At 62.8% G+C, this 13,185-nt stretch overlaps 2 protein-coding genes and 1 long non-coding RNA gene across 3 annotated transcripts; 1 reads left to right on the top strand and 2 right to left on the bottom strand.

Moving 5' to 3' along the window:
• Positions 1-334: 334 nt before the first annotated feature.
• On the bottom strand, positions 335-3,739 carry PYCR2 (pyrroline-5-carboxylate reductase 2). Its single transcript, XM_047077151.1, has 7 exons — positions 3,532-3,739; positions 3,381-3,451; positions 2,453-2,632; positions 2,134-2,355; positions 1,852-1,944; positions 1,484-1,647; positions 335-965 (listed from the first exon to the last, which is right to left on the bottom strand). Exons 1-7 carry the CDS (start codon positions 3,596-3,598, stop codon positions 800-802), a joined length of 963 nt encoding a protein of 320 aa, XP_046933107.1. The 5' UTR covers positions 3,599-3,739; the 3' UTR covers positions 335-799.
• Positions 3,740-3,937: 198 nt separating this feature from the next.
• On the top strand, positions 3,938-4,622 carry LOC124510300 (uncharacterized). The gene is made up of 2 exons (XR_006961665.1): positions 3,938-4,105; positions 4,355-4,622. It is a non-coding gene; the product is annotated as an uncharacterized LOC124510300 (long non-coding RNA).
• Positions 4,623-10,190: 5,568 nt separating this feature from the next.
• On the bottom strand, positions 10,191-12,900 carry LOC124510486 (left-right determination factor 1-like). Its single transcript, XM_047077352.1, has 4 exons — positions 12,603-12,900; positions 11,363-11,609; positions 10,834-11,076; positions 10,191-10,554 (listed from the first exon to the last, which is right to left on the bottom strand). Exons 1-4 carry the CDS (start codon positions 12,850-12,852, stop codon positions 10,191-10,193), a joined length of 1,104 nt encoding a protein of 367 aa, XP_046933308.1. The 5' UTR covers positions 12,853-12,900.
• Between the last annotated feature and the right edge of the window lie 285 nt (positions 12,901-13,185).

Raw genomic sequence — 13,185 nt, 5'->3', positions numbered from 1 at the left:
TCTGCCATGAGCTCTGGTCCATTCTAGAACAATCTCCTGACCTGCTCCCGGGGGCCGGGACGGAGCAGAGTATCTTTCCAGCCCTCAGGGTCTAGCCCACGATTTCTTGTCTTTAGACGGTGCTCCCCACAGAAGGCGGGGGGGGGACACTCGGTAAAGTCCTGGAGTTCTCTAGAAGAAATTAAGATTAAGCATAAAAAAGCAAGGGAATAGGGGCGCCTGGCTGGCCCGGCTGCTAGGACGTGCACAACTACTGACTTTGGGGTCGAGAGTTCAAGCCCCACGTGGAGGGTAGAGCTCGTGTTAAAAAAAAAAAAAAAAAAAGGCAGGGAAATACAAAATAAAACTTTATTGAAGCAACTAAACAGCAAACCAGAGAACACTTTGTTCCATGGGACACCTAGGACAGGCGAGTTAAGTTATCTGCGCACTTTTCTAATTGGAACAATTTTAAGTTGCTCGTACCTTTCCCGTCTGTAACTCAAAGCGAACAGCCCCGCTCACGTTTGTACCTCTCTGTCCTCAACCCGGCAGCAGGCCGACCCTGCCTCGGGCTCCGGCTGGAGGACGTGACCGAAGGAGCCGTCGGCTGCAGGTCTGCAGACCTTCTTGCCGAGCGGGACTCGGGACCGCCCCCACCCACCGCCGGCATCAACCCCCGGAGCGGCGTCCCACAGACGGGATGGGAAACCAGCGTGGCCCGGCCTGAACACATCTGAGGACTCGTCACAAGGCCCTACACGCTAGGGAGCCGAACCCGGCCCTGCACAGCCCCTCGGGGATCGGAGGCCTGGTGGCCTCACTCCTTCTTGCCTCCGGGGGCCGGGTTTCTCGTCAGGAGCTTCCCGGAGTTGGAATGGGTCAGCGTGGACACCGTAGGGGACTCCAGCTTCACTCTGTCCAGGAGGGTCTTCTTGAGTGCGGCCGGGGAGATCTTCTCCTGGTCGGCCATGGACTGCAGCTCCCTGCGGACAGAGCCCCGCGGGGGTTACGGGAGCCCGAGCTTCACGAGGCGGCCCGGTGCGCACGACCCCGGACCCCCGAGAACCCGAGCCCGCCCCAAACCACAAGCCCCCGGATCAAACGCGCCCGGAAGCTTCTCAGAAGCGCTCTTTAGCTACGTGTGAGTCACCACCGGGTGTGCAGCTCCCCACGGTGCCTGCGGTCGCAGGAGGAGTCGGCATGGAAAAGCCCCGGGTTTGGAGCCAGTGCTTCCCCGGCCCCGCCCCCACCGCGTACTGGCCACCTGAGCTTGGGGACGTCGTCTCTGAGCCCCACCTCCCTCACCCCGACAGATCACAGCCACCCCGCCACCACGGCCACGGTGGGCATTAGCGAAGTAAGGCCGGCAAACTCTCAGCTGAATAAAGTCAAATGAACCGTGGCTCTGAGCGGAGCACAGACTCTGACGCCGCTAACGGACCAGGGACGGCAGGATCTGCCCGACGGGGCTGGCCCACGGGCCACGGGGAGAGTGACCCACCGTGTTCGGATACAGGAGGCCTCCACGGCGTTGATGAGCAGGGAGCGGAAGCCCCCGCTCTCTAGGAAATGCAGGGCGTGGATGGTGGCACCCCCGGGCGAGCACACGTTGTCCTTGAGCTGGCCGGGGTGCTGCTCTGAGGCCAGCAGCATCTTGGCGGCGCCCTGGGGCGGGAGGGAAGGAGGGGAGGCGGGAGCGGCCGGTGGGCCTTCCGAACTTCCACCGGCTTCCCCACTCGGCTTCCCCACTCCCGGCGCCCTTCCCCAGCCTTACCCCGGCTTCCCCACCATGCCCCACCCCCAGTTCAGGGACCCACGGAACCCCCATCCCACACCCCGGTCCAGAAGGTGCAGCGTGTAGATACCAACCAGCAGGGCCTGGGCCCCCAGTCGGACGGCCAGGCGCCGGGGCAGGCCCATCTTCACCCCGCCATCAGCCAGCGCGTCCAGGGCCATGAATGCCTGCGGGGACACTCGCTGAGCCCCAGGGCAGCAGGCCCTCGGGGCATTCCCTAGGGCCCGCTCTCCCGGTGACCGGAACTGGCGACTGGAACTGGCCGCAGAGGCTGACCTCCTCCGCTAGCTGGCCACGCCCCCAGCCCCAGTCTGCCTACAGCCCGCCTGCCACCCTCGGTCCCCAGAGGGCCTCACGTAGGCAGGCCCGCTGCCGCTGAGCCCGGTGACGGCGTCGATCAGGTCCTCCTCCACCTCGGTGCAGAAGCCCACGCTGCTCATGAGCTGTTCCAGAAGCTGCCCGTCCTCCACCAGGGCGTGGGTGCCCGTGGCGTACACCGTGGCGCCCTCCCGCACCACCACGGGCGTGTTGGTCATGCAGCGGATCACCTTGGGGGCCGGCTGGAACGCCATCAGCTTCTGGGACGCGGAAGAGGCCCAAGTGAGTCCCTGCGGCGCAGCTTCCACCGGCACCCCGCCCCCTCGCACAGGAGCACCCGGGGAAGAGAGGGGGCACCTTCTCCACAGAGCTGATGGTGACACCGGCAGCACAGGAGACCACGATGTGCCTGGCCTGCACGTCCGCCCCGATCTCGTCCAGGATGAAGGGGATGATGTGCGGCTTCACGGCCAGGAACAGGACGTCACTGTGCCTCACCGTCTCCTTGTTGCTCCGGGTCAGGTTCACGCCCATCTTCTGCAGGAGGACATGGTCCAGCTCAGGGCGCGGGGCGGCCTCGCTGGGCCCAGGTCCTCTCGGGAGGCAAGCGAGCCCCTGCCAAACCCACTCTGCCCCTGCAGCCTGGAATTCCTGTCCCTTGGGGAGTCTGCCCCTCCCCCCAGGGGCCCGAAGTTCCCGGTCCCACTACTAGGCGGGTGAGCTAAATGCCGGCTAGGGACCAGCTTCTCCGAGGCAGCCAGGAAACAGCTGTCTCCCATCCAGGGGTTCGCATGGAAAAAGGCGCAGGCAAAGGGAAAGGTGAACCGGGAGCGCCCAGTGGGAGGCAGAGGAGTTGGGTCCAGCCTTGGAACATGGCTGGACACCTGTTCGCCGGGCCGCGCGGTCTCCGCGTGGTCCAGGGGCGACCCGGGGGTCACCCCTCCGCTTTGGACTCCAAACTGAAAAGCGGGGCCCTCCAGTTCTGGGAGCTGCCCAGATTTAGGGAGAAGAGCTAACTCAGCCAGCTTTCCCAGCGGTCACTCGTGCCTCACAATAACTCCGAAAAGGGGCTACCGCGGGCTCCGCTTTGCAAAAGAGGGAACTGAGGCTCAGCGTGGTTGAGCACCTTAGGGTCGCACTGCCAGCAGGTGAATTAGGCAGTTGTTCGCCGCGCATCAGCGTGCCGGGCGCTTAGCACACCTCGGCCTCCATCAGTGTCGGGCCCACCCCGCGCCGTCCGCCCCCTCGCCCGCCCCTCGGCCCCGGCCTCCCCGGCCCCGCCTACCCGGAGCGAGGACACGGTGGGCAGGTCCATTTCCGGGGAGCTGGCTATGATCCTGTGGGCCGACAGGATGCCTGCGGAGGACGGGACCCGTCAGCCGGCGCCCCCGGGAGTCCCGGACGCGGCTGCGGCCCGTCCGCCCCCGCGCGCTCACCTGCGGCCGTGAAGCCCCGCGCCAGCGCACAGGCCAGCTGGCCCGCGCCGATGAAGCCCACGCTCATGACCGCGGGAAGGGGCTCGGCGCCGCCCGGGAGCAGCACGAGGCCGGGCCGACAGAGCCCCCAGAGACCCGCGCGCGCCCCGGAAGCCGGACCCGCGGAGCTTCCGGCGGCTTCGGGACCCCTCCCCACTGCCTCCGCGGCAGACGGCGCCGCGCGCCACGCGAGGGCGGCCAATCCGCGGCCAGAAGCTCGACGGGCCAATCCGCGGCCAGAACCTCGGGCGGACCAGTCCGCGGCCGGGAGCTCGGGCCGTGTGCCCGCCCCTTGCGTCCGGGATTGGGCGGTCGGAACCTCCGGAGCGGAGGCCGGAAGTCGTGTCCCCAGCTGGCGTGTTAGTCTGGGGGCTCCTCCAGACGTCCGGGGGTTCCGGGCGCGGGTCAGGCGGAAGTGTGGCCAGGGTTGTGCCTGGGGCTGACCGGCCGCCGCCGACTGTGGACGGGAGGCGTCACCGGGTTGCAGGGATGAACGGGGCGGGGATCGGGCCGGCTAGCGGCGGCGCGCCCCCGGGTGAGCGGGGCTGCCGCTGGAAGCCCCAGCTGCCCGCTCGCTCCGGGCCCGCGGGCGTGGTGGCCGAGCAGCCGGTTCTCGGCTGGAACCTGCAGGGCTCCCGGGAACTGGTCCCGAGGCGTGGCGGATAGGCTCCTTTCCGGTGCTTGGGAGGATGGGCTCCTGAAGTAGGGAGGCGGCCAGCCGCCTGCCGGTCGACCGCCGTCTGTGCTTCCTAATTCGCCCTTCCCGGCTGATCTCTCCACCCAGGCACACACCAGCGGGCAGAGCGTCCCCCGTGGGAACCGAGACTTCCCCCTGGAGCGCAGGGACCGCCCTGAGCCTGGTGCCCGACCCCAAGACCGTGGTGACCTGACCTTCACTGCCCACCTGCTCGGACCCACGACCTGTGTCCCACACTTTCTTTATATGAACCTGGACGTGCTTTGAGCACTTTGGAGACGGTCTTTGAGACCCTAGTCTGCGGTCTCCGGGTGGTGGTCTCACCGAAATAAATTCCTTTCCTGTTTCCCCACCATCCGTCTCTCTGCCTTTGATTTTGTGCGTGGCCAGCAGCCGAATCTGGTCTGTCTGGGACCCCCAGGGCCGGGTGCTCTCACCGCCTGCGCCCCGGGCACAGGTAGGGCCCCGCCACGTACAGGGAGGTCTATGCCTTCGCCACCCCACCACTCGGTGTATACGCCCCACACACGGGCGGTTTCCACTTCCATCCGCAGTAAAGGTGTAAGTAAGGGGCCTCGGGGACCGGGTGACAAAAAATACGGAGGAAGAACGCGGCATCCCTGAAGGATTCGCGGGAGCGGGAGGGACTGTGGCCTCCCCAGCCCCTGTCTGCGGGCGGTTCTGCAGCCCCGCCCCTGCCCCCTCCCTGCACCCCTCCCTGGGCTGCGAGCTTCCTCTACCTGCTCCCCCTGAGCAGGCCCCACCCTCTCAGTTCTTTCACCCTTCAAGGTGCAGGCCAAATGTTCACTATTTTTATATTAAAAGTTTTTATTTGTTTTTATTTTTTTTAATGTTTACTTATTTTTGAGGTTGAGAGGGACAGAGCCTGGGCAGGGGAGGGGCAGAGGGAGAGGGAGACACAGAATCTGAAGCAGGCTTCAGGCTCTGAGCTGTCAGCACAGAGCCCAACTTGGGGCTTGAACCCAGAACGGTGAGATCATGACCTGAGTGATGCCGGATGCTTAACCAGACTGAGTGCCCCCAGGTGCCCCATAACTTTTTCTGATTAGAAAAGGAATACAGGCAGGGGCGCCTGGGGGGTTCAGGTCAATCAGACTCTCGATTTCCGCTCTGGTCATGATCTCACCACCTCTTGAGATGGAGCTCCTCGCTGGGCCTGAAACCTCAAGATTTTCTCACTCTCCTTCTGCCCCTCCCCTGCTCCCGCTCTCTCTCTCTCTCTCTCTCTCTCTCTCAAAAAAGAAAGGAATACATGCATATTGAGGAAAATACGGGAAATACAAAAACAGTAAAAGTTAAAAAGGGTCAAAATCACCTATAATCACACTTCCTAGGGATAGTTTTTTGGAAACATTGTTGGTGTATTTCCTTAACGTTTTATTTTACAGGCGTATAGACTTTTCCATCTTTGGAAATAAATGATAAACGTAACAGTCTTGAAATTTCTATGCTAGATACGTAGTAAGCATTTCCCAAGGCCACTGAAAAGTTATTTGAAACAAGATCTTAGTGACTACTTGGCATTCCATTATGTGGACGCGCCACACAGATGTAACCGCTGTCCCAAAGGTCAGAGTGAGGTCCATTCATTGCACAGATGCCTACCAAGTCAGGTTCTGGGGAACAGCCATTGGCAAAGCAAAGTCCCTGTCCTCACAAACTTACATCAGTTTTTAAAATTATTCACACTACTGTGAGGAAACCTTCGCCTAACTCTTTGGTTATTTCCTTAGTTACATGTGGTTGGTGGCTTTTGTTTTTTAATATTTTTTTAAAAATCTTTTTATTTTAACGTTTATTTATTTTTGAGACAGAGACAGAGCATGAGCAGGGGAGGGGCAGAGAGAGAGGGAGATACAGAATCTGAAACAGGCTCCAGGCTCTGAGCGGTCAGCACAGAGCCCGACGCGGGGCTCGAACTCACAAGCCGCAAGATCATGACCTGAGCCCAAGTCGGACGCTCAACCGACTGAGCCACCCAGGCGCCCCATGTTTTTTAATATTTATTTTTGAGAGAGAGACAGAGCATGGGCAGGGGAGGGGAAGAGAGAGGGAGACACAGAATCCCAAGCAGGCTCCAGGCTCCAGCCTCCGAGCTGTCAGCACAGAACCTGACACGAGGCTCGAACCCACGAACCGTAAGATCATGACCTGAGCCCAAGTCGGACGCTTAACTGACTGAGCCACCCAGGCGCCCTAACATGGTAGTGGCTTTAAAGGCTCCCCATTGGGGCGCCTGGGTGGCGCAGTCGGTTAAGCGTCCGACTTCAGCCAGGTCACGATCTCGCGGTCCGTGAGTTCGAGCCCCGCGTCAGGCTCTGGGCTGATGGCTCGGAGCCTGGAGCCTGTTTCCGATACTGTGTCTCCCTCTCTCTCTGCCCCTCCCCCGTTCATGCTCTGTCTCTCTCTGTCCCAAAAATAAATAAAAACGTTGAAAAAAAATTTAAAAAAAAAAAAAGGCTCCCCATGATGGCCACCCTCCCCCTCCTCCCTCCCTCACCCCTACCTCCTCCTCCACTCAGGGGGGTTCGGCTGCTGAGGCCCCTCCCCCCTCCTCCCTCCCCACAGCGCCCGCCCCCCCCTTCCCCGACAAAGTGCCCCCACTTGTCCAGGTGCTTATCCCAGGGGCCCTCCTTCCTGGCCTCATGAGCAGGCTCACATGTTCTAGGAACGGACGTGACCCACACATGACCCAGGGAGGATTCTGAACTGCTTCCCGCTAACCCTGTGGCAGAGCCCTTGCCCCCAACCCTTCCTGACTGAGGAGGTTCTCCAGGAAAGCACACTTTGCGTGCACTTCTTCCAGCAATTCGTGTTGGCTGTAGAAAGAAAAATGTAGTGTGATCAAAGGGAAAAACGATCATTGGTTTTAATCCCACCACCTAAAGAGATCCAACGTGACTCTTCGGAATATAGCTCGACGCCTCTTTGGCTTACAAATCGGGCACGTATTATATCTGCATCTGATTTCTTTATTTTTTTAGTGTTTATTTATTTTGAGAGAGCGTGGGGGTGTGAGCGGGAGAGGGGCACAGAAAGAGAGAGAGAGAGAGAGAGAGAGAGAGAGTCCCAGGCAGACTCCATGCTGTCTGCGCAGACCCCGATGCAGGGCTTGATCCCGTGAGACGTGGGATCGTGAGCCGAGCCGAAATTAGGAATCGGATGCCACCCAGCCTCCCCGCTTCAAGTCTTTGGGACTTCCTCTTCTGCCTCTGTTGGTTCCCACCCTGCTGGCAGCTCCCAGCCGCGATCTGAGTCCGGCCCCCCAACACGGAGGACAGGGAGGGACGGAGGAAAGAGGCCGCTCCAGGTGGGCAGGGGGCAGGTGCAGTGAACACAGGGAACTGACCTACGAGGCTGCAGGATGCTGGACCCCCGCACCTGCCCGCCACGTCCCAACAGTTCACAGAGTGGCCGCAATGGGGTTCGGTCACCCATACCCTCCAGATGGTCCCGGCGCCACATCTCTGTCTCAAGGCCGTCCTTGGGGCAGCTTCCCGGAGAGGGCTCCCGGGGCCACATCCCAAGGACAGGAGAGGAGGTGAGGCGCCTCCATTGCCCGGGTCCAGCTCACAGGTCAACTGGCAGTCACGTCCTCTCATTGACCTTCCCAAGTAGCCTCATCTCTGTGCCTCCAGCCAGAGAAAGTTCTCTGCTTTGAAGGACTCATGTGATAAGATCGGATATACTTGGGTCATCCAAGATCACCTCCTCATTGTGAGGTCTGTAACCTTAATCCCATCTTCAAAATCCCATTTGACATGTAACCTAACGGGCTCCAAGGACTGGGGGGGGGGGGTTGGATGTACTCGGGGAGAATATTCTGTCTCCCGCACTGTCTCCCTGCGCTGATGAACACGTCCTTACATTTTGAAACGGAGTCAATGTCCTGGATTTGTTTTTTAGCTCACATCGGATGATGCGAACAGACTCGTCCCTGCCCCTGATGGAGTGTGACTGGCTGGGGGTCCACAGGTCGTTTAGAGCCACGGAGAGGTCACGGAGTAGCTGGTAGGATTCTTTGGAGGGTATGATATCCTTCCTGCAGAGAAAACAGCTGTGCCTGGTGCGCACAGCATGCCACGCGGAAGGCTGCCTTCTGGAGGTGCCCTAGCCATCCCTGGGTCAGAGCCACGGCCTCCCTCCCCGCCTCCAACGGTACGCCTGCCTCAGACCCTGGCTGTCCAGAGACCAACGCCACCTTCCCCTCCACCCTCCAGTTGTTCTTTGTTAGCTCTGCGGGTAAACTGAGTCCCAGACCTTCAACAGCCATGCAGGAGGGACTCCAGCTGACTGGGAAAGGTGAATGCAGGGGGACTGCCCGATGTGGCGGCTTCCAAATGACCCGGTGACTAATGCCCGTGTCGTCAGCCCGGCACGCTTCCTGGGGCTTGCAGCGGGAAGGAGCTTTATAACGCATTCTCCACCGATCTGCATCGCCTCGGTCTTGATTTCTTCACCTGAAAAATGGGACTAATAATACCTACCTCAAGGAATCCGTTGCAGGGATTAAGTGCTGTCACGTATACAAGGTGGCCTGGTTTATGGGGAGCACTCAGGACATGTTAGCTTGCCTGCCCCACCACTGTCACCCCGTGCCCTGTCCCCATAAGAGTTGAATTCTTTCTTTTTTTTTATGTTTATTTATTTTTGAGAGAGAGAGAGAGAGCACAAGTGGGGAGGGGCAGAGACCGAGGGGAACAGAGGATCCCAAGCGGGCTCTGCCCCGACAGCAGCGAGCCCGACGCGGGGCTCGAACCCACGAACCACGAGATCGTGACCTGAGCTGAAGTCGGACGCTTAACTGACTGAGCCCCCCAGACGTGCTTTCTAAAGCGGCGGCACATGTGAGGGATCTAGTTTACTAGTTTTGGAATGAGACTCCGGGGAGGACACACAAACGAAATGTAGTCCCAACTTGGCGATTTCGGTCTTCTGCACCCCAGAGGTTGGGGGTCTGGTCACCCCCTCGCTTCACGTCATCACGTGACCTGGTTCCCTGTTACCGCCCCCCCTTCGTCTTGTGTAAAGAGTGCTACAAACGAACTGCAGACACCCAGTGAAACATCACTTTATTTTCTTTGGGCCGGTGATTGACAATCCATTGTTTTTGCTACATTTGTTTTAAAAAAGGAAACATGTGTGGGTTCTGGTGGTAAATTCTCTAAAACGGAGGTGGGGGTGGGGGTGGGGAAGAAGCTAACTTCGCACAGGCAAAGCCGGGTCTGGGAGGTGCGGGTGAGGGCAGGGCTCCCTGCCCCCGAGGGTAATGACTCTTACAGCTGATTCCCACCTCCTCCTTTTTCAGAGGAACCCGGTGGCCCAAAGGCTGCCCCATCTGCCTGAGGTCACAGGTGTGGCCCTGCTGGCTCCAGAAACCAGGTGTCCTGGGTCCCTGCCCACTGCCCCCAGCCGGACGCCCCTCGTCCTCCCTCCCAGCCATCTCCCAGGGAGCGGGGGACCCAAGGGCGTTTACAAAAGTCCAGAATGGGTCAACGTGTTGGGGAAACGGTTGTTGGGGAAACAGGAAGTTTTTGGTTGTGTTTTAATCCCTCCTGCCATACAGTAAATCAGTCTGTTTCTCCCATTCTCATCATTGGGGTGTGTTGTCCCCAAGCTTCGTTGCGAATTTGCCAGAGAAGGTCCCGGCTCACCATCTGTCCGTGCTTGGCTACATCCTCTACAGAGCAGTCTGGGATTCCTTCTGGAACTCGGCAATCCCGCTGCATTAGTTACTCCTGTAAGTGCTTGGGGTGACGGAGGGACAGGAGGACAGGGGGAGGGGCACGTAGGCAGGAAAGTTATCGCAGGGGCCAGGGCTATGGTGCTAAGTTGGAAGATCTGCACCAAGGCCCCGGGCGGTGCACCCGTCCATCGGAGACCTCGGTGGCCACGGCCAGCCCTAAGGCCCCAGCCTCCTGGGCACGGGCGCCCCGTCCCACGCGCAGCTGCACTTCTCCACCCTCATGTTGGGCAGGCTGACCACCTGGGGCCTGGGCCTGCCGCCCTCCTTGACGCCCACGATCAGGGGCAGCGAGGTCGTCTCCGAGGCGACGCACTGTCGCGGCCCCGGGAACGGCCGCCTGAAGGTCGGGGGCTCCGGGGGCTGCTGGCACGCGCCCACACACTCGTAGGCCAGGAAGCCCGGGGGCTCCAGGACCCAGTTCTCGGCCCACCGCATGCCCCGCAGGTCAATGTAGGTCTCCTGGCGGCAGCAGCGGGCGCCCTCCGCCGCCGGCGCCTCGGGGTCACAGTCGCCCTGAGCTCTGCGGGCACGGGAGGGGCGCAGGTCAGCTGAGCTCACGGGTGGGGGGTGGGGGGTGGGGGGCACCCGGGAGGGAGATTCACCGCCAGCTCTCGTCACGTTGCACAGGCTGGGGTTTGCGCCGGGGACGGGGAACCACCAATCACCAGACCCTGCGCAGTACGTGACCTTAGTCCCGGGAGGGGGGGAAACCCCGCGTCCGTTGATTCCCACGGCGCCCCTGGGAGACCCCACGCCAACCCGCCCGTTCGTGGGGGCCCCCGAGGGCCCAGGCGCCTACCCGTAGGCCCCGAGGTCCAGGGTGTGCAGCTCCAGCTGGGGCTCGCCCTGCCCCGTGCCCTCCTGGCCCTGGGACGCGAAGCGGAGCAGCGTGTGGGCGCCCGAGGCCCGCGGGCCCAGGTGCGCCCTCTGCACGGACACCTGCAGCAGCAGCGGCTGCCCAGACCGGCCCAGCTGGCGCCAGAAGTTCACGGCCTCGGTCACGTCGAAGGCCTTCCAGCCACTCCCCTGGAGGGACACCAGCCTGCGACACCCGTGGAGACGGGGGCCTGAGCTGGGGCTGGGGACACCCCCTGGGGGGAGCCTGCCCCCTCCCCCTCCCCTCCCTTTCTTCTCCCCCCCCCCCCCACACTGGGCCCACATCCCCTCCCCTTCTCCCCCTCCAGCCCCCTCCCCCTCCCCCTTCCCCCCCTCGGGGCCCACCCTCCCCCTCCCCCCTCCAACAGCCCTCCCCCCCAATCCCCCACCCACCCCCACCACCCTGGGCTCCCCTTTCTCCCCACTGGCTAGCCCGGCCACGGCCTCCCCACCTGGAGTCCACCAGGTAGGTGCGGTTCGAGCTGTCCTCGTGGATGCGCAGCCACTCGACGGTGACGCGGGCGCGGGCGCCGTGCGGGGACAGCCGCTCCAGCCTGCGCAGCGCGGCCTTGGGGACCGGCTCCTGGAAGAGGCGCAGCACGGCCCGCACCAGCTCGCTGTTCGGGGGCAGGCGCCCCTCCATGCCGAACACCAGCACGTGCGTGGAGGCCTCGGCCGCCAGCAACCTGCCCGCCACCTCTGGGGACGGGAGCAGGGTCAGGAGGCAGGTCGGGCCAGCTGGGAGGGGCGGGGCCCAGAGCCAGCGAGCAGAATCCCCCAGGAAGGCGGGGAGAGGTGGGGGCGGGGCCTCACCTGCACAGCCGCCTTTTTTTTTTTAAAGTTTATTTATTTATTTTCATAGAAAGACAGAGCAAGTGCAAGAGCGAGAGGGGCAGAGAGCGAGGGAGACAGGGAATCCCAAGCAGGCTCCGTGCTGACAGCGCAGAGCCTGACTTGGGACTCGATCCCACGAACCCCGAGATCACGACCTGAGCCAAAACCGAGAGTCAGACGCTTCACCGACTGAGCCCCCAGGCGCCCCGACACGCAGCCTTCTTTAGACGAAGGGGCTCAGCTAAAGTGGGAGGGCCAGCGGAGAGAGGGAGGCAGAGAGCCACCGTGGAAATCTGCGGTCACCAGCCGAGAGTGGCCTTTCCAGGAGGGAGGGCAAGAGCCCCGACTTCCTCTCCTCTCCCTGCCTGAGGGGCTCCTGCCCAGTGAAATGTCCCCAACCGGAGGAGGAGGCGCCTGGGGCCTGTCGCCAGCTCCTGTTCCCCAGAGGCACCAGGCCCCGCGTCCCCAACGCCTGAGGCTCCGGGCCGACGGTGGGACCACCTGACCATGGGCCACGTGGCCGCCAGCGGTCAGCTCTGCAGGGCGTTCAGGACGAGCCTCCTCGTCCCCAGGCCTCCAGGCGCCTGACCGGCCAAGGCCATCCTCCCTGTCACTAACCCCAAGTCCCCTTTCTCTGTCTCCCCTCCTCCCATGGGGCTTCTGCACCCACGAGGGTGTCGTTCCTGCCTCGCCTCTGCCAGTGGTACAGACGGAGCCCAGGGCCCCGGACGCAGCCACGCTCCCGGTCCCGTGGAGCCCGGGCCCCCCGCCCCACGACGGCCGCCCCGGGACGGGCCCGCCGGCCTCGGCCTCCCCGCTCCCAACGAGCACCGGGCTGCGGCGGGAGGGGGACCTCACCTCGGACTCTCTGACTGAACCTCTTCCCGCGGGAGTGGGCGCCGTGGCTGCGCCGCAGCAGGGCCACGTACTGGGCCCTCACGTGGGCCGGGGTGACCAGCCCCTCCACGTCGCGCCGGTCCAGGACGGGCGCCTCGCGCAGGCCCAGCTGCCGCAGCAGGCTGGCCCGCACCTGCTCCCCGGTCAGGGCGGCCCCGGGGCCCGTCAGGGACAGCGCCCAGAGCGCCCAGCACAGCCACAGGGGCCTCATGGTGCCGCCCGGGGATGGGGGGGCGGGGGTCAGAGCGCACGCGTCCCCCGAGGAGGCTCGGCGAGGGTCCCAGCCCGGTGTGCGGAGGGCCGGGCCCGGGCCAGCTTTATAGGCAGCCCTGAGCTGGGCCCGGGCGGTGGGGGGAGGTCACACCCCTCGGACCTCCTGGGAGCTCAGCAGCCAGACGGTCCTTGGGCCTCGAGGAGGGGGCCGTCTGGAAAGGGCACAGAGGCCCGTCTGGATGCCGCACCAGCCCGGGGCCTCTGGCTATTGCTGTCTGGGCAGCTCAGTGATAACTTTAGTGTCTGTTGAACTTCCCTGGCCCTGCCCCAG

The sequence above is a fragment of the Lynx rufus genome, unplaced genomic scaffold, assembly GCF_022079265.1.
Source record: "Lynx rufus isolate CCGP_SWC_20201006 ecotype Redwood Valley unplaced genomic scaffold, mLynRuf1.p SCAF_15, whole genome shotgun sequence".
NCBI classification, from domain to species: domain Eukaryota; kingdom Metazoa; phylum Chordata; class Mammalia; order Carnivora; family Felidae; genus Lynx; species Lynx rufus.
The sequence above is the reverse complement of the archived record's forward strand: the minus strand, read 5'-3'. Positions and strand labels throughout refer to the sequence as shown.

Coding starts and splice junctions, on each gene's coding strand:
- PYCR2 (XM_047077151.1), bottom strand. CDS start 3,598: ATGAGCGTGGGCTTCATCGGCGCGGGCCAGCTGGCCTGTGCGCTGGCG. Junction 2,356..2,452: donor CCATCAGCTCTGTGGAGAAG/GTGCCCCCTCTC, acceptor TCCGCGTCCCAG/AAGCTGATGGCGTTCCAGCC. Junction 966..1,483: donor GCCTCCTGTATCCGAACACG/GTGGGTCACTCT, acceptor CTCTGTCCGCAG/GGAGCTGCAGTCCATGGCCG.
- LOC124510486 (XM_047077352.1), bottom strand. CDS start 12,852: ATGAGGCCCCTGTGGCTGTGCTGGGCGCTCTGGGCGCTGTCCCTGACG. Junction 11,610..12,602: donor GTTCAGTCAGAGAGTCCGAG/GTGAGGTCCCCC, acceptor TCCCGTCCCCAG/AGGTGGCGGGCAGGTTGCTG. Junction 11,077..11,362: donor ACCTACCTGGTGGACTCCAG/GTGGGGAGGCCG, acceptor CGGGTGTCGCAG/GCTGGTGTCCCTCCAGGGGA.